We start from the raw sequence: 26,681 nt of genomic DNA, 5'->3' as shown, positions 1-26,681 counted from the left end.
CCTCACTCTTTAAAAAAAAAATCACTTCTGTTTTTGCACTTTTAAAAATTTGCACAATCTGTAAACGTACAGCTGTCAGACAATCACAGCCGATCTAATGTGATTGGAAATGTAACCGAGCATGTTGACAAAGCTGAACTAATGCAACATGATAAATTATAAACCAAGGGAAATCTGCGATGCAACCCCTGGTCTGGCTGCATTCAGTTTGCTTAGGGGCGGCTTCCAGAAATATTCGCCTTCCAGGCTGGATGCAACTGGTAAGTTTGTTGTTTTTTGGAGTCAGTTATACAACCCACAGACATCAGGAACAAGCTACATAGACAATAGTGCAATATTGAAAGAGCACATGAGTTAGGGAAGGAAGAAGTGTCTCAGTCAGCTATGAATCAATGTGAATCTATAATCACATTTAGATCTGTAATGGAAATAACTGAATACAGGCTTGGCATGGACAATAGGACACAGCAAACTAAAGAGGCTGTTGGAACAAATTGAATTCTGTTTGAATCATCCTTTTTCTAGGTAACTGCAATCCTGCAGTGTAGTTAAAGGTTTCAGCAAAACAGCTGAAAACTGAATGCCTAACGTCTTAAATTGAGTTGATTTGCTTCATGAAAATCCATTGCATGCGTTATGTAATATATGCACTGGAAATGTGGCAATTCAATTTTGTCTGAAAATTGGAATAAATTTTCATGGCCATAATTTAGAAAGCTATTTGTCAAGCCACTGAGCATACAACGTTTGAAGATAATGGAAGTCATGCCATCAGCAAAATTTATCAAATGTAAATGAGTCCCAAGCGTGTTTGCATATCCACTAATCCAAATTTAACTTGAAGCTATGCTCTGGTCTGGAGAAATGTAGTAAGTCAAAGCCTAAGCCTAAACTTTCACAAGGATCAGAATCAGGTTTATTATCACTGGCATGTGTTGTGAAATTTGTTAACTTAGCAGCAGCAGTTTACTGCAATACATCATAATATAGAGAAAAAATAAATCAATTACAGTAAGTGTATACGGATATTGAATAGATTTAATGGGACAACTAAAGACTTACTGAGCTATGACAGGATTGCAGTTCTGCACATATACAAAAAATGACCCAACACTTAGCATCACACCACTGTTAGCTTCTGAGGTGGAAAATCCCAGTGTCGCAGATAACCAGCACCAGAAATAAATTCCCACGTGTAAAGATGCAACCTTTCAAATTTTACTTTAAAAGAATACATTTATTTTGTCATTTTCTCAATCCTATCTTTCATTTCCCCTCCTTTTAACTATCTGCCTTACTACATATATCCTCTATGGCACTGTTCATCAACAAGATATTAACAGTTACTTGCTACATTCATACTGCAGTCTATCTAGCGTGAAATGGCTGCCCAATTAGAGTTAGCCTAGGTGAGGATAAAGACAATGAAGTCCTCATGATGTTACTTCAGTGCTTAAAGCAAAAATTAGGCTTTTTTCTCCCATTTTCTGATAACCGGATGTGAGATTCATACACCAGAATCAAATACCATATTCAGAAAGTGATTAGTTCACTTTGTCTCGCATAGGTGAATCAGGGATGCATCTTATTTCATCCAAACTTGCTTCTGTATTAAATTGTATTAAAAAGAGAACTGTAAAGGGAAGACCCGAGATTGGAATCTATTATGTGCAAGATTTAATAACCTAGCCAATGACAGCTGATTTAGTAACAACATTCCTTACATAATTCCAAGTTCCTGCACTCAACCTTAACTGGTTGAACACCATCACCTCTAACTGTTTCCCAAGATTTTAGTGGTATAAATCAGAGGCCAGTCCATGGTTACATCTGTTCCATTAGGAAAAATGTGTAATTTTACAATGTGTCATGAATCACTACACTATTACATTTAATACATGGAGATCATAATTTTATTATGAAATATTAGATCAAAATTATTGTTCTACACGTATTAAGTGCTAGGGAAATGAAGCGTTACTGATCCTTAATATGAAATTGGTATCAAATGCATCTCATGATAACGTTGTCTGAAGTTTAAGACAGGCATTTAAGGAATAATTAAGTCATATGCCACTTAAAGTCAATATAACACAAGTGTTGGGGAAAATTCAATACCTGCATGGTAAGTGAAACTAGCACTGTATCTAATTTCTATCTTGAGAGACATGTTTCTACTCGTATCTGAAACCCCCACATAACAAAGGACATTATACTGAAGTTCATATGTATTTTTAAAAAAATATCAAAAATGATAGCTATGATAACCTTGAACCTGATAACTGGAGGTAATAATTGTTAAATCTGATCTCAGTTCTAAATAAGTGCTTCATTTGAAAAATAAGAGAAATTTATTGGAATCTGTGTACAATCTGTAAATGTACAGCTGTTGGACAATCACAGCTGATCTAATATGATTGGAAATGTAACCGAGCATGTTGACAAAGCTGAACTGATAATGCAACATGATAAATTATAAACCAAGAGAAATCTGCGATGCAACCCTTGGTCTGGCTGCATTCATTTACTAGCATGACACATTGATCCCTTTCAAAGACTCAAGCAGCATCTAGGTTCAACCCAGTGCTTTATGCAGCAAATCAAAGAGCCCTGCATCAAGGTCTGCTAATCAGTAACACATGTGCTTTGAAGCTTCCGGAGCCAAGTATATTTACTGCACCAATATGATCAACACAATGATCCTGAAGCATGCAGTCATGCATAAATAAAAAATAGAAAACAGATTCAATTTAATCAACCACTACATTACAAATATTGGCCTAAACCATTGGGACCAAATTAACTTATCCCTGAGAGAACACTGGAAATCAAGGCAACAGATGCTTTTATTATTCCTTTGGAGTCAAACAACTCTTGGTCTGGAAGGCCCACTGCATAGTACACAACAAAATGCGGCCAAATGAGAGTCTTGCAGATGAAAAGTTGGTGCAAATTTTGAAACTATATATAGGCAAGAAGAAAAGTGCTAAACTTCAAAAAGGCCCCAAATTTCCAACACCCAAGGCCAATTTACATTTTGCTGTTAAGTGCTTTGGTAGCAGATTAGCCAGGAAATGACACAGTTGCATAAAATCAGAAATATGCATACTAATTATTATTCGTGGCGGTAATCTTTCACAAATTTATTTGGTAGCATGTTCCAAATGATAATAGTTAAAGTTAGCCATCATAAAAAAATTAAATAGTCAAATTCCAGTAAATGGTGCAGATGTACTGTTGCCTAGAAGTTGGATTGTGTCGTTCCATGTGCTGTTGTCTAAACTATAACATGTTAACATACAGAGGACCTAGGTGCCACATCTGGGATTACAATGGTGCATGCACATACCTGTGCTGTTGACGGCAGTCACAGCATCTGTCAATCTCTTATCTTTGTGACTAAAAGGGATCTTGCTGAGCAGGTGCAAGACTGGGGGGATGAGAATCCCATCAGTGCATTTCACCAAGGTAGGAACCTACCTGACTTCACTTCGAGCCCCAAGCTCCAACCTCCTTTCTCAGAGCAACGGCCATTTACTCAGCCAGCTTGCAACCTTCACCCAACACCAACCCTCCACCCTCCACACACACACACACACACACACACACACACTCAGATCTACTGACCCCACAAAATTCAAACAATCCTGACTGCTGGCATCCTCCCATATCCATTCTTCTTGACCACATCCACCAGCACGACCTTAACCCAAGCTACCAACATTCCCCCATCTTTTAATTTAGAGCATTTTTTAAACAAAATAACCTTCATTCTTAACAGAAACATGTACAAAAATAAACTGTGCAATGACTTTTCATTCTTATATTCATAAACAACAAAGTAATTTTCTATTACATTTCTTAAAACCAATAGCACTGTTGAAACCCATGAGGATTTCAGTAAGGCGAAAGAGCTGATTGTGGACTTTAGGAAGGGTAAGACAAAGGAACGTTTAGTATACCAATGCTCATAGAGGGATCAGATGTGGAGAGAGTGAGCAGTTTCAAGTTCCTGGGTGTCAAGATCTCTGAGGACTTAACCTTGTCCAACATATCAATGCAGCTATAAAGAAGGCAAAACAGCTACTATACTTCATTAGGAGTTTGAAGAGATTTGGTATCACAACAAATATACTCAAAAACTTCTATAGATGTACGGTGGAGAGCATTTTGACAGGCTGCATCACTGTCTGATTGGGGGGGGCGGTGGGCTACTGTACAGGACCAAAAGAAGGTGCACTGGGTCGTAAATTTATTCTGCTCCATCTTGGGCACTAGCCTGGAAAGTACCCACAACATCTTCAAGCAGCAGTGTCTCAGAAAGGCAGCGTCCATTATTAAGGACCCCCAGCACCCAGGGTATGCTCTTCTCCCATTGTTACCATCAGGTAGGAGGTACAGAAGCCTGAAGGCACATACTCAGCAATTCAGGAACAGCTTCTTCCCCTCTACTTTTTACTTTTTTTCTTCTATATTATGTATTACCCTGAACAGCTGCTGCAAAGTTAACAATTTTCATAATACATGCCAGTGATAATAAACCTGATTCTGATTCTGTGGTGGTACACTACTGGTAATAATTGAAGACATCCTCCACACAACCCAGACCCTCCCTCTCCAGTAGGGGAAGAACCCCAGCAAGCCCTTGCAGTGGCTGCGCATAACTTCAATGCATCTCTCAGCCTGGAATGTGCCCATCAGCACCATTGTTCTACAGCAGAGGTTCCCGAAATTTTTATGCCATGGACCAATACCATTAATCAAGGGGTCCATGAATCCCAGGTTGGGACCCCCTGTTCTGCAGACGCTTTGATGCGCTGGCAGACCCAACAAGTTTTGGGCAGACCAGAGGGCATCTTTCACCAAGTTGATGATCTTCCATTTAGCATGAGTAGTTTGAGCCACATACGTATCACTAAAAGCCTAGAAGTGCCTTCCAGCTTTGGGCTGTATCATTGTGCACTTTGGTGTGAACATGGGTTTTCCAGTGGATTGGTGTCAAGGGAGTAATTGCAAACTTCGTTCAGTTTGTATTAAGCATCTTATTTCCATTACACTTTGGATATATCACAAAGAATAAAGTGATGTATGGTGCCCAGATTTCTATTTCTTATAATGACACTGATTAACATATATAGCTTCCACTGTGCCTGAACATCTGCTCAGTACCAGTAGTTTTATTATTTATAAAGGTACTGCTTTTTCTAACAATCTGTATTTTCCAATAGTTGTTGCTGAATTAATAATGAGAATAAAATTGGATTTACTCTCAGGAAAATGGAGCCCATTATTTATGGGTTATTTGGACATTACTTATTTTAGATGAAGAGGGTGAGGAGCAAGTTTCCAATTTTTCACTTCTGAAATCTGATCTAGAAGTGACTGCATCGCTGTCTCTCATAGTCTATCTCCAAGGCCCAGAAGAAAGTGACAGATATTTTGTGTGCACAGCAAAAAGGGAATGCAGAAAGTATTAATGATGCCTTATAGCCCCCTTATGGAGCAAGAAAAATTAGTAGATCATGGTGGAATCTTGTGAATATGAAAATGGACATCAGGGAAGTCATTAAAAGTTATAAAATTAGTAATATTGTAAATAAAAATGCACAGAGTCACTTTGAATGATTTACAATACAAAGAATTGCTAATAATGACTCTTTTTACTTTTGCATCTGATGAGTAGTAACAAGGAAAATACTGAAGATTATTAGAATGCAGGTCACAACAATGTGTCTGACAGCTGTCCATCACGTTATAACATCTGTTGCACATGTAGTTATACTGCTGGATCCAGGACTTGGGCAAATCAAGAGATTGAGGAACAGCTAGACTGCTTTGGAATGAGGTGGCCATTATTCATGAACATATATTTTGACTGTTACAAGAAAAGATTTTCTTTTAGGCCTCAGTATAATGCTTTGAGGAGCTAATGCCTCTGCTTTTGAACTTGCAATGATAGATGCACTGAGTCAAAGTTAAATGCACATTTAGTGTTCAATTGGAATTTCATTTTTGTCAAGGATTGCTCCAACATTTCTCCATAGCTGTGATAGTATGTACATCAGAGGCTGAGCCAAGTCAGCAGGATTTTTGCTCACATATACTCTGTTGGCTGACAATGGGTGGCAGGATGAACTAAACTCTTGTGCTCAGTTTGTGTCAAGTTAAAGGCAGTAAATTAAATGGCAACAGCAGCTTGAATTTGAACAGAGCACGAGTTTCTCAAAGTAACTGGAACTATCGAACTGCTATGCTTTGGATATAAGCTGAGGAGTGGACTCCTATTTGTACTTACTGAACAGTTCCATTGTTGCAATGGTACTTTTGGATCCTTTGAGAAAGGTTTTGGAGAACTTGGGCCAGCTTTGTAAATGTTGCAAACACCTAGGCTGGTTCTCTTGGACACAGAATTTAACAGCTGTCTATCGTCACATCATAATGTGTGTTGCTCATGCAATTAGACTGCAGAATCCAAGGGGTGGACAAATCAAGAGGTTGAAGAACAGCTAAAGTCTGCACAGGAAAAATAAGTTCATTAACATTCAGGAGGTTGTAATCTGAATATCCAGTCAGATGCAGAGTTTCTTAGATATGTCATCAGTATTGGGGATGATACTTCACAGAGAGATTTGTTTGCTGGATATACTTATTGTGGTAGAGACTCCAGACTCTCAGCTTGGACTCCTTGGGATTCCTACCAGACTCTGCTGGGCACATGCAAGTTTTGCAGCAATGTTTTCCACACTACACAATGGTATCAACTTTACCACCAAAGTGGTCAATTGACATACAAATGCAATTATATTGTAATTATATAATACTTACAAGAATCTCTCAGATCACCCGAACAACTTTAAAACTCTCCATTTCTACTAATGTGAGCAAAATTCCAGAGCAGCTCCCACAATTACTTCCTGTGGTTATTCATGCGGGCATTGGGATTGGCTGCTTGGGGAGGCACAAGGCACTACTGATGACTCCATTGAGGAATCAATGCAATAAGACCCTGGGGCAGTTGAAACCAAAGCCATCTATTTCCACAAAATTGATCAAGCAAGCTCCAATAAATCTAAAGATGCAGCTCTGTTAACTTAATCAATCTGGACGTGCTCTTCAAAATAGACAGGGTCTCCAGATTGGTAACAGCATTTGTCATATTATGGAGCAGAAAGGAGAGGTTCTATATGCAACCTGGATTGATGGAGGCGGGGGCGGTGAATAGAAAGAAGAGGAATTGTGAGATGAAGCTGGTGGAAAGGAGATTTATAATAATGAGCGGAGAGGAGCTATATGCTGTTGTGGGAGGGAGGAGATGATAAAGAAGCAGGTTGGGTCACAAGCGGGCACTCATCGAGTCCACAGCAATGGTAGCCAGCATTATCAAGAGAGCCATTTAGCCTCCAGCAATCCACCCTCCTTACAAACCAAGAATCACTCTCTACTTCAACCTCATGGGCCAACACAGCCACTCACATATACGGCCACAGGCAGTTCATTCACATTCCATTACTGTTGGCTCATTGTCTAACACATCACAGAAGTTAAAGATCATCCTCCAGTCAAAAATCAAACATATTTCAGATGAGTAACTTGTGTCCACACTCATTTGTACCCTAGTTCAAAGGTTTGAAAATTTAATCCTCTCATGTTTTGCAAGACATCCACTCCTTTGGACAAATCTGAACCTCCATTCCTCCTCCCCACACAACCGTCATGACATCAGCAGAGGAGGCTACTCTCGTGACTGGTTAAGCTGCTTGTGTCGCGGGAGGGTGCTACCATGCATTGCGTCATCTGCACAGTGAGTTGTGAGAACTTTGCGGTGGATCACTGACTTGAACAGAGGTGGCTACGGATGTGTTTCATCCTACAACACCTGCCTTGCTAGGGGCAACACTCAATATATGCATAGTCTCAGTGAGGCAGGTTTATCACTTCATGCAGGTGGTCGTTGCTCTACCCTTGGAGGCATTGCAAATGTCTCCCCGGGTTATGACAATTGACTCCTCCAATCTCTCTGCACAAATGCACAGTTCAGCTGGAATACTGTAACCATCCCAAACTCATATGCCCTGCTTTATATCCATTAGTAATTGCCATTCTCCCCTGCAGTGCTGTTCTTTTATCCAGCTGAACAGGGCTCAGACAACTCCCATCTCGTCACCACCTTGTACACTGGGACCTCTTCTTTCTGTGCTGCCTATGAGAGCACTGACTGAGAACGACGGCAGCCATTGCAAAGGAGGACACAGAAGATCAGTTAATGAAGGCAACTAGGTCGAAATATAATGTTGCACAAAGATGTGTTTGAATGGCTATGGTGATTGGGGATGTGTGGAACATTTTCATAAAGGAAGATAAAAACACTTTGGTGAGATATGCGAGGACCTAAACCTTGGGGCTGAATTATAAAGAATAACCTTCGAAGGTCACGTGCATATTAGGATGCAATCAGTTTTCTGCGCTCACATTTTCTGCTCTGACAAATTCATTAAGCAAGCTGCAGCAATGAATTTGGGAATGGAAAATCATATTGCAGCTCCTTTCTTCATTGATCATCTCCCACCAAGACTTTAGTGTCAATAATTCACTGCTTACGTCCATCACTGTCTATTACACAGTAGCCCTTATTTTCCAAGTGTAACCTTTAGCCATCATCAGTCCAGTTTGTTAACTGGACTGATTGTGCCGCCACCATTGTGTCCATTCCTAATCAGTTCAGTTGACCTGGAAGCCCTGAAATAACTGGCGAAGCACTCTTCTACAGGATACAATGCTTGTGTGTGCAAAGTGAAGGATTTTGATTTAACAATGGTCCTCTGAACATGGATTGCCAACATTCAAAAAGATGTGCTCTGGATCTCCTGTGCCAAGTGACATCATCCACTGTGCACTCAACAAATTGATGCTAACTGCAACCAATGAATGGCGCAAGTCATTCAGAATCAAAATCAGAATCAGGTTTATTATCAATAACATGTAAAATTTGTTGTTTGTGGCAGCGGTACAGTGCAAAACTACAAGCCACAAAAAAAAGTAGTGGCAAAAAAAAAGCCAGGGTAGTATTTGTGGTCCATTCAGAAATCTGATGGAGGGAAGATACTGTTCCTAAAATGTTGTGTAAGGGCTCTCAGGCTCCTGATCCTTCTCCCTGGTGGTATTAATGAGAAGAGGGCATGTCCTGGGTGGTGAGGATCCTTAATAATGGATACTATCCTCTTGAAGCACTGGCTTTTGAAGATTGCCTCAATGCTGGGGACTATTGTGCCTGTGATGAAGCTGGCTAAGTCTATAAAACTCTAGATCTTTCTTTCCCCCCCAGTCATATGCTTTGGAGCTTCCATACCAGATAGTGTTACAGCCAGTCAGAATGCTCTCCATATTACTTCTGCAGAAATTTGCCAGAGTCTTTGGTACATCCCAAATCTCCTCAGACTGCTAAAGCCCTCTTTGTGACTGTCGATGTGTTGGGCCCAAGATGGATGCACACATTACATGGAGAATTTAGATTTCCTTCTGTGTTAGTTGTAAAAGGTCAACTATCTTTCAGATATGTAGGGGCTCAAATGAGTTTTGAGTGGGATTCAAAACCAACCTTTGTTCAATCATTATTTAGTATAATGAAACATACTGACACTGGCAAGACTAGCCTTTATTACCTCTCCCTAATTGCCTTTGAGAAGGATGTTGTGTTTTGAGTATCGTTGGAGATGCACTCATCCAGTGTACTGGAGGATATTCCATCATGCCCCCCTAACTGGTGACTTGCAAATGTGGACAGAATCTGGAGTGGCAGAAGGTGCTCTACGGTATGCCAGGTCATGGGTCAGCTGCTGTAGCCTTGTGTCTGTCTCTGGTCCAGCTACATGGTTGATGCCAACGAAACCAGTAAAGCTAAAGCTAAAGCCAAAGTAACTTAATGCCAGGTGGAGTGGAGATGGTCATCATCTACCCTGAATGATGGCAACCCATGTCTACACTGTTCTCTTTCCTGAATGAGTATCCCACAAGCTGCGGCCTCCATGACTTTCTCCACTAGTGGGCAAATGGCATCTTCATGTGCAAGACCTTTCTGTTGAGAATGACTGAAAGAGCAGTTGAAAGAAATAGCATCAAATGACTCCAGGGAAAGCAGAGTTGATTGGTAGGATTTGAACCTTGTCCATTCATTCCTTATCATTAATCTGCCTCCTGGCTTTTATCCCTGTGAGCCGGAGTGCTACACCTGCCCATTCACCTCCTCCGTCAGCTCCATTCAGGCCCCCAACTATCCTTCCAGGTGAGGCAACACTTCACCTGTTAATCTGTTGGGGTCATCTACTATATCCAGTGCTCCCAATGCAGCCTCCTCTACATCGGTGAGATTCAATGTAGATTGCATTACCGCTTTGTCGAGTGCCTTCGCTCAATTTGCAAACAGCAGGATTTATCAGTAGCCAACCATTCTAATTTCAATCCCTATTCCCATTCCGACATCCCCCCCACCTAACCCTGTATCACCTTCTAAGTTTGTACCCCTTCCACTAGCCCCCCCAAACCTTCTTCCCCCTCCTTTTTCAGTTCTGATGTGGAGTCTCACCCTGAAACATCAACTGTTTATTTGTTTCCATGGATGCTGCCTGACCTGCTGAGTTCCTCCAGCATTTTGTGTTCATTGCTTGGGATTCCAGCATCTACAGAATCTTTCGTGTTTATTATTTATTTGTTGGGTTTGTACTTCCCTACTCTACCTCAGCAATACAGAATCCTTGCTTCTGAATGCTGCTCAATTTTCCGTACTGTATCGCTATGTGCAGTTAGTAAAATACCCTGCATCTATTGGTTCAAAAGGTTCATTTTATTGTCAAAGTATACATGTACAATACAACTCTGATATTTGTCTTCTCCAGATAGCCATGAAATACAGAAAGACCATGTTGGAGGAAAAGTCATCAATTCCCTCTCCCCAGCATGAAAAAGAAACAAAACTCAGACTCCAAAGTCCCCCTCCCCCACAGCCTTAAAAAACCCGTGACAATAACATCAAAAACCCCCTCCCCTGCAGGAAAAAAATAGCAACAGTAACAATCCCCACCGGTAGAAAAACAACAACATTAACAACCCCCAACTCCCTCTCCCGGAGAAATAAACAGCAATAATAATAATCCCCGACCCCCTCACCCACAGAGAAAAAAAAAGCAATGGTAATGGTAAAATTCAGACTCCTGTGACATCAGATCTTCTTACTGGAAAAGGAGTGGGATCAGGTGTGACCTTTGGGCATTGAAACTAAAAAGAGCTGCAAACCCTTTGGCTTCTCATGAAGTACATTATATCAATGATCTGCAAGGGTTCATTGCAATTATGTTGGTAACACCTCTATTGGATATGTTTTGCTGGCCACAAAGATAAGTTGCTATACACATACAAAATGTATACAATTACTTTACATTACAAACTACTGTTGAATAACTTATTGCATGATTTGATTTTTTTTTTACAATAAAATTATGAACCAAAACCTGAAAAAAATAGCATTGAGTTGGCAAGGCTTCTAGGAGGTGCCGGGCAGTTTACGATAGAACTGAAGACCATTTTCCCTTTCAAAGGTTCTACAAGATGCCTTACCTACAAAGAGAGATTGTTCATGACAGTTTGGCACATTGCACAGTGCAATTCTGAGGCATACAGCTTGGGCAGCCCAAGATATAATTCAATGAACCTCTGTCAGTAGACCCATATGAAAGACAAAGTGCTTTCAAGGTTTATACTCCTGACTCTGATCCAGCAATCCAAGCGGGGGACTAAACACAACTGATGTAGATGGGATTCCTCCCAAATACCTTGCACATATTCTTGACCAAGAATTACAGATGAAGAATCAGCACTTAGGAGAGATGGCGAGCCCCACAGCACTTTCCCCAGCGTGAGGAAACAGAGGGATTAAGAGGTCAAAACAGTTTAAAATGTTGTAAATATTCGTTACTGTGATTTGTTGTATCACCTTTTCAAAACGATTATTTCTTTCCCTCTATTGGATCTTTGTGTGTTGCACATCATTCCCTAGACAAGGAAGTGGAAAAAGGTTGCTTGCTTTTGATCTCCTACTTTTTTTTTTAAAAGGAAGCATGCTCACCATCTTGATCTTTGCTGGATAATTTCCTCCTTTTCCCCCTTCCGTGGTGAACAACTGATCCTGTAACTAACAAGCCTATCAGTAACAACACCACAACAATAATTACTTTTCCCTCAGTAGCCCAAGTTTGAATGTAAAACTGAGAGCATATTTTGGTAAGCAGATCCTATGGAAACAAATCAGGGTAGTCTTTATTATTAATATTACAACTTGCACAAACCATTACCTCTAGATTAAAGTCTTCACAGAGTAACATTTAATATTTGGGTCTCCTATTAACATCACTCACATTTAAACACATGTTAAAGTTATTATTAACAAAATGTCATGAAACAGATTGGCCTTTAAAGATACTGGATGTTCTAAATGATTTTTTTTGGGTCTCCTGCCTGTAACTATCACTCAATCGCAAGCTCCTTTTTTGGCATTTGCATACATGTTTTTTTTAAATAACGTGGCAACTGAAGGGAAGACCAGATAATTATGATCAATCCTTTGCAAGAAGAGAAAAATACTTCCAGTGAGAAACGTGATCATTGTTACATGAGCTTCCAGTGCAACTTCATTAGCAGGCAAATAATTTAGAAAATTAATAGTCTTACAAGATCCACGTTGCAGTAAAAGAAAATCAGTTTAGCACACAGCAAGTCTTGCTAATAATCTGAATATACAGTACATTTACACACACTGGAATGTGGACAGTTATTTTACCTGGTAAACATCACGTAGTCCACACCAAGTCCTCAGCATTTGCTGACAAGCTCGCAACCTCTCAGTGTACCACCTCCTCAAAGTTGTTATTGTCAGAGTCCACAGAAATCGACTGCCACTAAACAGCAGATCTTCCATTCCACACATGAACGTCGAAGCCATTTAAAATAAAAAAAAAATCTTTTTTGGATTTGTTAGAGACAGTTAGTTAATTAAAAGTAGGTTGGAAATACTCTCAGCTTGCTCAGCTGCGGGGTTACATCAGCTTTTACTTGTGCACTACGCAAAGAGCAGGGAGATATAAAGACACAGGTCGGATTCTAAAACAAACTCCCCTTTCAGTGCACTTCCTGGGCAGACTCCAAAGCATGCCCCAGTACTGCTTGAAGCCAGGCCAATATCTTTCGTGGCAGAGCCCTGACAAGAAACTCCCGCACTGCTCAGTTCTATGCAAACGACTCAGACAAGAATCTAGCCTAACCCAGCAACTGCCAGAAGTGCAGTAATCGAATTCTGTGCTCATTTCCTAATTTCCTGCTGAATGACAAAAAAAATATACATGGATCTGAATAAGGCTGGCGCAAAACTGCCTGAAGTGGAAAATGAATAGTTCTAAGTTCAGTGGTGTCTTACTATCTCTGAAAAAGATACACAAGGCAGCAAATATTTCCTGAGAATATTCTTGAATCATTTATGTTGTATCAAGAGTAAAAACACTGAACTTAATATTCATCTGAACTATTCAGTTCATTACTCATGATTAAGTACATAAATGACTGATACTCCAGGGCAATTTTGAAAGCTTATTGCTGCATCTGGGTTTAACAAAAAGACAACGCTCCCAGGTAGAGCACAACACATATGAGAGGACTCTCCTATCATGGCAGCTAGCAAGTCACTGCAGTAAAGATTTTTGTACCTAAATACTTAACATCCGAAATCCGTTTAACAGTCCGGAGGTTAATTAATGGAAGACCTAATAAGTCTCTTTGGCAGGAGCTGATTCTGTAGCAAATAGATTGAAGTTTAATTGATTTTTTTTTGTCACCTTTCTGGACTCGAGTTCCTGAACTGATTGGGAAAAAGATAATAAACTGTTCCCCTTACAACTACCCTGCATTTTCCTGATTAAAGTTGCACAAAGATCTTTTAACAGAGCATGTATTGGCTTTGGCATGAAGCCACCGCTCAGCTGTAAATCTGTTTCAGAATTCTCCAGGGAAAATGAGACATTTTCTGAAAGCCAACCAGATTTGAAACAACATTCAACTCCACCCACAGCAGAGCCGAAAACCCAGCCCAAAACAGACTACCGTTAGCTAGCTAACTTCCACTACTGTTTGAAGGAATGGAATAAAAACATTTACTTTTTAAACCAATGGAAGCCATTTTATTAAAATCTGCTTGGAGCTGTGTTTTATTACTATGGTTGACAACCTCTAAATAGTTTAAATGAACCCATCACGTGTCAAGTTGAAACTAATGCCTTTCTTTTTCAAATGCGCTATGATACAGGAACAGTTGGTGCTGCCAATCAGCATCTCAAGAAGCACTGTTGAGAAAATTATTATGACAAAATGTCACTCAGTTAAACATGCTAATATCCTAAAGACAGAGAATGACCAATTATATAGTGTCCATATGAAATAATACTCACCTAGAAATTTCACTATGGAATGCAATTACTCTTATGAAATGGAATCCAGCTTCTAGTTAATTGGATCTTACTCTTGCAGTTTTCCATCAGAAATTTACCACTCTCTCCATTTCATTCCATCAAGGGGAATTATTTCCACTTTTTGGGAAACAGATGTCATCTCCCAACCTTTGATCCAAAAGCAATGACATGAAATGTGTTGATGAGCATGTTTTGCTGGTTGAGTTTCCTTTCAGTGCAACTTACATTCAAGAAAGAGGCTCAGTCATGACTGATCTCTAATAATCCTCATGTGGCAGTTCTCAAGCAACCAATCCCAGACTGACTAGGCACACCGTCCTTCAGTCATACACTCATGTATTCTTCTACTCCTATACTCAATTACCTTGAGGCACTGGAAGCAATACAACAAATACAACCTTTAATGAACTGCTCTTTATATGGCTTCCTAACGCTCTAAACTTCTGCAGTAGAACTTCATCCTGTCTCCCATCTATGTTGTTAGTACCAAAATATACCACGACCTCTGGCTGTTCACCTTCCCCTTTCAGGACATCCTTGACCCTCCAACTAAAAACCAAAATATGATCCTAGAATCTTATTTCCTTCTACTTGTTGGTAGCCTTGGATTGGATCTGGTTAGATTAAAAATTGCTGATCCTAAACAATATACAAGTTGTGCTTAAGGAAATGCATATTGGAGAATCAATCAGCCCTTCATAGTTGATGCACCTCCCTTACTCAGTCCTTCCTTATCACTCAGGGACTTGGAATAAAAATGTGTTTTCTTATATGACTATGTTTTTTTTCCTCATTATTTGAATGTACATGCACGTTTTAGCGCCTTGGCCCCAGAGGAACGCTCTCTCTTCTCATTTGGTTTGAATCACAATTAAACTTGATTTGATTTTGATTTGAACAGTGCTTTGTAAAAGTATTCAGCCTCCAACCTTTTGTTCACATACATGAGTACTATAAACAGGGATTTTGATCAATTTAACTGAGAATTTTTATTTGTGAATCACATTCTCCTTTTTTCACAGTACAGCTCCCCCCCAAAAAAAAAAACCAGGGGAAATTGTAAAGCATGAAAAAATAAAAATTCAAAACTGAATGTCAGCAGTTCAAAAAGTATTCACCCCCCCCCCCCAACTTCCTCAGTACTTGTTGACCCACCCCTCAAAGCTATTACATCCAGTTGTCTTTTTGGATAGCCTCTTTTAGCTTTGCACAATATGATAGAGCAGGATTTGCCCATTCCTCCTTGCAAAATTGCTCAAGCTGTGCCTGGTTAGTTGGGGAGCAGAAACAGACAGCAATTGTGAGATTTTGCCAGAAATGTTCGATCAGGTTAAGGCCAGGACTCTGACTGGACCACTGAAGGACGTCAATTTTCTTCATCTGAAGCCACTCCATGCTTGCTCTGACAGTGTGCTTTGTCAATTTTCCTGTTGAAAGACAAACTTTCTCCCCAGTTTGAGCTTTCTGGCAGAGGCCAGCAAGTTTTTTTAAAATCCAGGATCTCTGTGCATTTAACAGCTTTAATCTTCCCATTGATCTTGACCAGCCTTCCAGTCTCTGCTGAAAAGCATTCCCAGAGCATGCTGCTAGGAATGGTGTTACCTGGCTGATTCACACTATTAGATCTACGCCACAGGTACTATTAAGAGTTGAGGCCAGAAAGTTCCACTTTAGTCTCATCTGACAAGACCTTCTTCCACACTTCACAGCATCTTCTAAGTGACACCTTGCAAAGTCTTTACAGGCAAGGATATGTTTTTTTTTGGCCAGGACTTCTTCCTTGCCACTCTTCCATTAATACACATTTTGTGCAAGGCCTTTGAGATTGTGGAGCCATGAACTTCATCTTGCAGTTACTGACTTCTGCAGCTCGCTCACAGTGACTGTTGGCATCACAGTAACCTCTCTTACATGTGCCATTTTTTTCTGGTGACTAAGTTTAAAGGGCAGCCTGGCCTAGCCAGTGTGGCTGCAGTTTCATAATTTTTCCATCTTTCTAAGATGGACTGCACTGAGCTCTGAGGTATGTTCCGTGCCTTTTAGGTTGTCTTGTACCCTTAACCAGATTTATGCTTCTACAAATGTATATTATCAGCTCCCTGACTTGTCTTAAATGCCCATTTGTCTTTACTTTGGTTTGGTCTGCTGAAAATCTATCACTTTGTTCGACCTTACAGAGAGAGGGGGTATTTATTCTTATGAAGTCATTGAAAAAAGGTGTTTCTCCAACATTCTACATCAACAAAGTGGAAGAGTTGTTAAGACTGTATATTTCATCTGAGGAAAGTTAGTGTAATAATTACGAAGGGGATAAATACTTTTTCAGGCTCAATTTTGTTTTTTTAATTGACAGGCTTTGGAATTTTTCTTTTGATTTGAATAATGCACAATGTTTTTTAGATTAGTTCAAAAAATCCTACTTCAATACATTTCAAACTTTGAAAATGAGACAGTAAAATGTGAAAATTGTTGTAGGGGCTGAATACTCTTTCAAAGCCTGTAGGCCCTGGTTTCAGGCTTCAGATACCACCTATCACTGTGACGTAGGGTTTGAAAGACATCTCAAAGTCTGTCACTTCTTCAGTGCAGGAACCTGGATGCCTGGATCAGCTCCAACTCCATGATATCAGCAAATTAGCAGGCAGAAGTGTAATGTAATGCAAGCAGTCTTTCACCGTTCTGACAACACTTATCAGCATTTTGTTGAAGCAACATAAATCTGCTTTGTACGTCCGCAGTCACATGCTCAACCAACGATCTCCACTCTTCTCATCTTTCAGCTTAGTTTCCACATTCTTGGTGAGAACAGCTTTCAAAATGTGTTTGCTCTACAGAGGCCAAGTCTGGTTTTGTTTTCCATTCCAGTCATTCTCCTGATTTTTTAATATCGTAGTAAATGCAGATTTGCACAAAATTTGCATGTGCAAATGTTATTAGTTTTAATAGCATATACTCCTAGTGATCATATCTGACTGCTGAATAAATGCAAATGATGTAGTTAATGAATAGGTGTCAATTGATTAAGAATTCCAATTTATGGAAATTCCAATCAAAAGAACAGAAGAAGCGATGGATATAAAGGCTGCTTTTCATCCTAACGGTCAGTGTAGAATCAGGTGTGCACTTTCTGTGGCAGTTCTCCACATCAGGCTCATTTTATTTCTCAGAAGGTGCAGCTGATTAAGGTTCCTGTGACTGTTACACATCTACTTTCTCTACGTACTTTTAACGACCACTGATGTATTGTGTTTATTTACATCTAATGTCCATTAATTTAAGACTATGTTTACAAAAAAGTTGACCAATCTTTCCTACTATTATTAATTGTGGGACTCCTCATGATAGAGTTAACAATTTTAGATTTGTTAGCACCTCGACGTTGTGATCTATGTGGATGGGGGTGAATTACGGAAATTCTGTTAACCATAAGGCAAATTTGTAGATATCAGTTGTTGGTTTGGAGATTTTTAGTGGGAAATTCACGGATAAAAATACAATTGCTAAAGTGGAACAGGGAGGGCATCCATACCAGACTACCCTGGATCACTAGAGAGCGATTTTCATGTCCACACTTGACAGACCCAGGTACACTTCTGTGACAATAAGTTTGTCTCCCTGGCCCCCTGCCCCCATTGGCACATATTAATAGATGGAAGTTTCAGAAGTCCCCATGCACAGCCTGCATACTTAAAGTTAAAATGACCTCTAATCCAACCACTGCTGGAAGTCATTTATGCAAAGTAGAAATATTCGGAGTATCAACAAGACTGTAGCAATGGATGGAATCCTAAAAATCATGGAAAACATAGGCATCCACAGGGAAGTTCTGTTCAGAAGGGATCTATGACAACACCCAAAGGTAGAAATAAGGATATGGCCATAGAGATCAATTGCTGCAGTAATGGTCCACTGAGTTGATTTCAATGCCTCATCAGGACAAAGGACCTCTCATGTCAAGTCCAAGTCAATGAACACGAACCCAAATCCAACTTGCCAGCATGCGCACATCGTCTCTCAATCCATTAATACCACTGCTCAAATCCACATTTCCTCCCCTCCAGAGAACCATGGTGGACTGATCGTTCATAAGCCTTATAATGACACTTGTTAACCCTCTCCCACACCCTTGCAGGACAGGTCTGGATCTGAATAAAAAGCTAACTGCCAGAACTCTGTTGGTTGTTTTTTTTTTAATCTATCTATATATATAGGCAATTCAAAAGTGTGCCAAAATAGAACCTCCAGATGGTAAAACTGATGGTGTGATACCTGTACTCTGAATCTGCAGTCAGTATCAAATAAAAAGTCCCTAGGAATAAGTTGGGAGGCAGTTAACGATAAATGGATAACCATACTTAACTCTTAATGCTTTGCACAATAATATTCACATCTTGCCCTATTCAAGCCGAGGTAACCATGGATAAACAAGTACTACGGAATGCCAAGCAACACACATCAATGTTGCTGGTGAATGCAGCAGGCCAGGCAGCATCTCTAGGAAGAGGTACAGTCGACGTTTCAGGCCGAGACCCTTGAAGGGGTTCACCAGCAACTTTGATGTGTGTTGCTTGAATTTCCAGCATCTGCAGAATTCCTGTTGACTACGGAATGCCAGCTTTTTCCTGCAAAGCTTGGGAGAATCTTACATTGCAGATTCAGAAACCAAGCCCGAAATTAAGCAACCTGAAGAATCAGATCTGGATAAGCTGTGTAAGGTGACAGAAGCAGTTGAAAATCTTGACCATTAATTATAAATCCATGAAAATCAGCCCTCAGATTGTGGCTTTTTAAAATTTGTAGATAAAAACCTCACAAATAAAAAGCAGAAAAAGATCAGGCAGACCCTCCTGCTTGTTTGCCAATTCACTGTTATAGCTGGTCCTTTACCCCAGTGCCTCTTTCCTTCACTCTCCCACATTCCTTGATTCCATTTATGTCCAAATATCTATTACCGTTGCCTTGCGATAAAGAATCAGAGCCTCCAGTGCCCTCTTCAACAGATCATTCCACAGACTGCTTACTATCTGAGTGAAGATCCATTTTCTCATTTCTATCCTGAACAGCTGACTACTTATTCGGAGGCTGCAACCCCTACTTCTGAGCATCCCAGCCAGGGGAAACATCAGCATTATTGTCAATCGCTACTTGAAATTGATTTGTTTCAAATGATCGCTTCTCATTCTTTGAACTCAAGAGTACCATCCACTTAATATATCCTTGTATGCCAAACCTGCCTCAACGACTATCATCCAGTAGCACTTACATCCACAGTTATGAAGTGTTATGAGAATTTGATGATGAAACATACCAACTCCTGTCTGAAAAGAAACTTGGATCTGCTAAAATTGGCCTACTGGCACAACAGGTCCAAAGCTGATGCTATTTCATTGGCTCCTCACTCAATTCTGGAACATCGGGACCTCAGGTCAGCTTTTTACTGACTACAGCTTGGCATTCAATACTAAACACAGCTAATTAATAAGCTTCAAAGTCCTTGAACAATTGGATCCTTAATTTCCTCACTTGCAGACTGGCAGCAACATCTCCTTCTAAATCTCCATCAGCTCATGTGCACCACAAGGCTGTGCGCTTAGCCCCCTGCTCTACTTGCTTTACACTTATGTGTGGTTAAGCACAGCTCCAATGCCATTATCGAAGTTTGCTGATGACACCACATCACAGGCCAAATCAAAGATGGTGAGGAATCAGCACGTAGGAGGGAGATCGAAAACATCTTCAGAAGCTTTCTGATGACTCTGCCATAGTTGGATGCATCAGCAAGGGAGATGAGGCTGAGTACAGGGCTACGGTAGGAAACTTTGTCACATGATGTGAGCAGAATCATCTACAGCTTAATTTGAAAAAGACTAAGAAGCTGGTGGTAGACCTGAGGAGAGCTATGGTGTGTGACCTCTGTTTCCATCCGAGGGGTCAGTGTGGACATGGTGGAGGATTACAGATACCTGGGGATACAAATTGACAATAAACTGGACTGGTCAAAGAACACTGAGGCTGTCTACAAGAAGGGTCAGAACCGTCTCTATTTCCTGAGGAGACTGAGGTCCTTTAACATCTGCCGGACGATGCTGAGGATGTTCTACGAGTCTGTGGTGGCCACTGCTATCATGTTTGCTGTTGTGTGCTGGGGCAGCAGGCTGAGGGTAGCAGACACCAACAGAATCAACAAACTCATTCGTAAGGCCAGTGATGTTGTGGGGATAGAACTGGACTCTCTGACGGTGGTGTCTGAAAAGAGGATGCTGTCCAAGTTGCATACCATCTTGGACAATGTCTCCCATCCACTACATAATGTACTGGGTGGGTACAGGAGTACATTCAGCCAGAGACTCATTCCACCGAGATGCAGCACAGAGCATCATAGGAAGTCATTCCTGCCTGTGGCCATCAAACTTTACAACTCCTCCCTTGGAGGGTCAGACACCCTGAGCCAATAGGCTGGTCCTGGACTTATTTCCTGGCATAATTTACATATTACTATTTAACTATTTATTGTTTTATTACTATTTAATTATTTATGGTGCAACTGTAATGAAAACCAATTTCTCCTGGGATCAATAAAGTATGACTATGACTATGAAGTGGTGCCACCACCAAAACCTGTATCAGCAAGGAAGGGTTAATTATTGATTTCAGGAGATCCATGAGCCAGTCTTCATTGAGGGATCAGAAGTGGAGAGGGTCAGTAACTTTAATTTCCTCAGTGTTATCATTTCAGAAGACTTGTCCTGACCCAGCACGCAAGTGCAATTACGAAGAAAGCAAGGCAGCGCCTCTACTTCCTTTGAATTTTGCAAAGATTCAGCACGACATCCAAAGCTTTGGCAAGTTAGATACGAGGTGAAGAATATATTGACTGGCTGCATCACAGCCTGGTATGGAGACACCAATGTCCTTGAGTGGAAAATCCTACAAAAAGTAATGGATACAACCCAGTCCATCATGGATAAATCCCTCTGCACTACTGAGAACATTCACACAGAGTGTTGTCACAGGAAAGCAGCATCCATCATCAGGAAGGTATAGAAACCTCTGGACTGACTCTACAAAGTTTAGGAACAGTGATTATCCCTAAACCATCAGGCTCTTGAATCAGAGGGGATAACTTCACTTGCCCACAAAGTATTGACTCACTTTCAAGGAGTCTTCACCTCGTGTTCTTTATATTATTTTTCTTTCTTTTTCTATTTGCAGAGTTTATTTTTTCCCCATACTATTTGACAGCCCTGTTGGTGCAGTCTTTCAATGAATCTATTAAGGTTATTGGATTCATTGAGTATGCCAAGAAGAAAATGTATCTCTGTATCTCAGGGTTGTATATGGTGATACACATGTACTTTGATAATACATTTACTTTGAACCTGTTATCCTCAGAATCAATCTGGTAAACCTTGGCTGAATACTTCCCTTCACATTTATCTCAACTTTGGAAGGGAGACCATACCCTAACACAAAATTCCAGATACAATCTCAAGGTCCAGTATCATTGGAACAAGCCTTCTTTCATGCTCAAATTGTCTTGAAATACAACACAAATATACCACTTGTCTTCATAATTATTTGCTATACCTGCAGGTTAATTTTCAGTGATCTGTGTGCACGGACATACAGGCTCCCCTACCAACAATATACTTTAGTCTATTAACAATTCAAAAACCTTTCCATGTTTCAACGGAAGCAAAGGGCCTCACAGTTCTGTGTTACATGCCATCTAATATCTATTTCCCATCACGTAACCTGCCTACATCTCGAACCCCCCTGCATCATCCTCACACAACGTGGTAATTCTTTGCTTGCATGCATTAGAAGATGATGTCTATTTGAAGAAATCCAATTCAAAGATTACTTTACCTAAAGAATGACAAAAACAAAAATCAGAGCGTCTACCCTTGGGCAGCTGAGGCAAAATGCAGAGATGCATTTGAGGAGATTCAACAACCAAGAGGTCTATGGGAATAGAAAGGCCTTGCTGAGAGGGCAAGATGACAGGATAAAGCAAGGGACGCAGGAGAGAAGCTGTGGATAGGTGTACATGGCATACAAAGGTGGGCATTAACAGAATGGTCAATTTCTTTGCTATAGACTCTGCATAACTTGAAATTTGAAACCCCATTTAAAGAGCAGTTTTATTTGCAAACTTGGAATGTGTACTTGTGAGGATTCAGGGCAAGACAAGGCAAAGTGAAGACCCCAACCTTGAGTCACTGACCACGTTCACCCCATAGGTTACACTTACACTGGGATACTGTAATTCAGATGGGGCAGTGGATCCACTGATCATCACCAGGGGTAACTACAGACCCAGATTTAATCAGTATGCTATTTCAGGCTGCCAATGATGTACAAATTCCAAACTGATATATAATATAAAGTGTACATTTACGCATAATAATTCTTAAACTTTCCTTCCCCCAGTCTGATGACAGAAAATGTGGCTGTGCTATTGGTACGGCTATTGCAGCTGTGTTTGCAGCATTTCTTCAAGAAAGCATTTATGGAGAACAATTAAAATCTGCAGCACTTTATTTACATACTAAGTAGATGTGGAAGGTTGGATAGCTATGAAATGGAATGAAAGAGGATAATTTTGTGCCTTATGAGAACAGCTTCAATAATGTACTGGTATCCGGGTATATTTCAAACGGTGTGATGGTCAGTCAAGTGCCATAAGTGACAAGAAGCTCGATAAGATACAATTATGTTTCTGACAACAGAAACAGATCTGCAGATACATTTATTGAGAATAGCCACCTGAGTCTAAGATTACTACAAAAACATCTTTATGGTTTTATTAAAAAAAAATCATCTTTCCAAATTTTCTTAAAAGATTTTTAACATATGACTTGCTCTTTATATACTGCAAGGAAGAGTTAAAATCATTTAAGCAATCTGGGTTCAGAAATGGAACTTGGCTAAAGTCAACTAATTGTCAGTGATTGGTTAGGCATGATAGATCTTGCATGGTTTAAATAAAAACCTGTCATCTAAAAGGTACAGGATGTTGTGCATTTAATATTTGAGTAATATTGTATATATATTGTTTGATTAAGCATTTTGTTGCTTACACTTTTCATTACAGGTTATATGTAAAAGTGTGTGAATGGCGTATGTCATTACACTACCATAACATAACTGCATGCCTCACTAAAATAAAAACAAAGTAGGCACATTTATCACCAGCAACACACATAAAAATTGCTGGTGAACGCAGCAGGCCAGGCAGCATCTGTAGGAAGAGGTACAGTCGATGTTTCGGGCTGAGACCCTTCGTCAGGACTAACTGAAAGAAGAGCTAGTAAGAGATTTGAAAGTGGGAGGGGGAGGGGGAGATCCAAAATGATAGGAGAAGACAGGAGGAGGAGGAGGGATGAAGCTAAGAGCTGGACAATTGATTGGCAAAAGGGATATGAGAGGGTCATGGGATGGGAGGTCTAGGGAGAAAGAAAGGGGCGGGGGGTAGCCCAGAGGATGAGCAAGGAGTATAGTGAGAGGGACAGAGGGAGGAAAAGAGAGAGAGAAAAAAATAATAATAATAATAAAATAAATAAATAAGTAACAGATGGGGTATGAAGGGGAGGAGGGGCATTAACGGAAGTTAGAGAAGTCAATGTTCATGACATCAGGTTGGAGGCTACCCAGACGGAATATAAGGTGTTGTTCCTCCAACCTGAGTGTGGCTTCATCTTTACAGTAGAGGAGGCCGTGGATAGACATATCAGAATGGGAATGGGACATGGAATTAAAATGTGTGGCGACTGGGAGATCCTGCTTTCTCTAGCGGACAGAGTGTAGGTGTTCAGCAAAACGGTCTCCCAGCCTGCGTTGGGTCTCGCCGATAAATAGAAGGCCGCATCGGGAGCAGCGGATGCAGTATATCACCCCAGCCGACTCACAGGTGAAGTGTCGCCTCACCTGGAAGGACTGTCTGGGGCCCCGAATGGTGGTAAGGGAGGAAGTGTAAGGGCATGTGTAGCACTTGTTCTGTTTGCAAGGATAAGTGCCGGGAGGGAGATCGGTGGGAGGGGATGGGAGGGACGAATGGACAAGGGAGTCACGTAGGGAGTGATCCCTGTGGAAAGCGGGCGGGGGGGTGGGTGGGGTGGAGGGAAAGATGTGCTTAGTGGTGGGATCCCATTGGAGGTGGCAGAATTTACAGAGACTAATATGTTGGACCCGGAGGCTGGTGGGGTGGTAGGTGAGGACAAGGGGAACCCTATTCCTAGTGGGGTAGTGGGAGGATGGGGTGAGAGCAGATGTGTGTGAAATGGGAGAGATGTGTTTGAGAGCAGAGTTGATGGTGGAGAAAGGGCAGCCCCTTTCTTTAAAGGAGGAGGACATCTCCTTCGTCCTGGAAATGAAAAGCCTCATCCTGAGAGCAGATGCGGCGGAGACGGAGGAATTGCGAGAAGGGGATGGCATTTTTGCAAGAGACAGGGTGAGAAGAGGAATAGTCCTGATAGCTGTGAGAGTCAGTAGGCTTATAGTAGACATCAGTAGATAAGCTGTCTCCAGAGATAGAGACAAAAAGATCTAGAAAGGGGAGGGAGGTGTCAGAAATGGACCAGGTAAACTTGAGGGCAGGGTGAAAGTTGGAGGCAAAGTTAATAAAGTCAACGAGCTCAGCATGCATGCAGGAAGCAGCGCCAAAGCAGTCGTCGATGTTGTGAAGGAAAAGAGGGAGACAGATACCAGTATAGGCTTGGAACATGGATTGTTCCACAAAGCCAACAAAAAGGCAGGCATAGCTGGGACCCATATGGGTGCCCATGACTACATCTTTAGTTTGGAGGAAGTGGGAGGAGCCAAAGGAGAAATTATTAAGAGCAAGGACTAATTCCGCTAGACGGAGGACAGTGGTGGTAGAGGGGAACTGGTTAGGTCTGGAATCCGAAAAGAAGCAGAGAGCTTTGAGACCTTCCTGGTGGGGGATGGAAGTATATAGGGACTGGACATCCATGGTGAAACTAAAGTGGTGGGGGCCAGGGAGCTTAAAAATCATCAAAAAAAAAATCCTCTCATATCCCTTTTGCCAATCAACTTTCCAGCTCTTAGCTTCATCCCTCCCCCTCCTAACATTTCGGATCTCCTCGTCCCCCTCTCACCTTCAAATCTCTTACTAGCTCTTCTTTCAGTTAGTCCTGATGAAGGGTCTCCGCCCGAAACGTCAACTGTACCACTTCCTATAGATGCTGCCTGGCCTGCTGCACTCACCAGCAATTTTTGTGTGTGTTGCTTTAAATTCCAGCATCTGCAGATTTCCTCATGTTTACATTTATCCCCAGTCCCATGTTTTTCTTTCGATTAATTTCTGGAGTTACAAACAAGGGGGCATAGTTTTAAGGTGCTTGGAAATAGGGACCGAGGGGATGTCAGGGGTAAGTTTTTCAGAGTGTGGGGGTACGTGGAATGCACAGCCCGTTGCGGTGGTAGAGGCGGACACAATAGGGTCTTTTAAAGACCCTCCATTTTTCTAAGCTCCATGTACCTACCTAAGAGGCTATGTGCTAGGGAAATCCTAAGCAATTTCTAGAGTAGGTTGCATTGTCGGTACAACATTGTGGGCCGAAGGGCCTGTAATGTACTCTAGATTTCCATATTCTGTATTACACAGGATATTAGAAGATTTATCCACACAGTACTGTAGTAATTTTATGTATAGCACTGTACAGCTACCGCAAAAAAAATTCAGGACATAAGTGATGATAAAACTGATTCTGACACGGGTATCTACTGCGGACTGAGAGTGGGAAGAGGGCAGGGACAGGGGAATCATGGTTGGGAAAAGGGAGAAGGGAGAGGGGAGGGAGTGGAAAGCACCAGAGAGACATTCTGTAATGATCAATAAACCCATTGTTTGGAATTAAATGTATCAGGGTTGGGAGTGTCTGCAGCCACGCCATGCCATCCCACCCCACCGCCCCAGCACTCCTCCTTAGTCACCTGTCCTTTGCTCCTTCCAGACTTACAAACTCATTCTCCTTTCCATGTTGACAAATACAGTACTGTGCAAAAGCCTTAGGTACCCTAGCTATATATACATGTCTAAGTCTTTTGAACAGTACTGTACTTCTGCAGATTCTCATGTTTTTTTTAAAATATTTGCCACAGCTATGCTTAGGCAAGGGAGGATTATCCTGCAGATTTTGTGCACATTTTTCT

General features: G+C 41.0%; 1 protein-coding gene across 1 annotated transcript in view; it reads right to left on the bottom strand.

Annotated features, from left to right (window-relative positions):
• The window catches only part of LOC134356790 (FERM domain-containing protein 4B-like), a 222,682-nt gene extending 209,508 nt beyond the window's left edge, over window positions 1–13,174 (bottom strand). The window contains exon 1 of the mRNA XM_063067932.1: window positions 12,827–13,174. Coding sequence (XP_062924002.1) covers window positions 12,827–12,988 — 162 coding nt within the window. The 5' untranslated portion in view covers window positions 12,989–13,174. The remainder of the gene's footprint in view (window positions 1–12,826) is intronic.
• Between the last annotated feature and the right edge of the window lie 13,507 nt (window positions 13,175–26,681).

Source organism: Mobula hypostoma, chromosome 15 (genome assembly GCF_963921235.1).
Source record: "Mobula hypostoma chromosome 15, sMobHyp1.1, whole genome shotgun sequence".
In the NCBI taxonomy this organism is placed as follows: domain Eukaryota; kingdom Metazoa; phylum Chordata; class Chondrichthyes; order Myliobatiformes; family Myliobatidae; genus Mobula; species Mobula hypostoma.
This window is presented reverse-complemented; position numbering and strand designations above follow the sequence as displayed.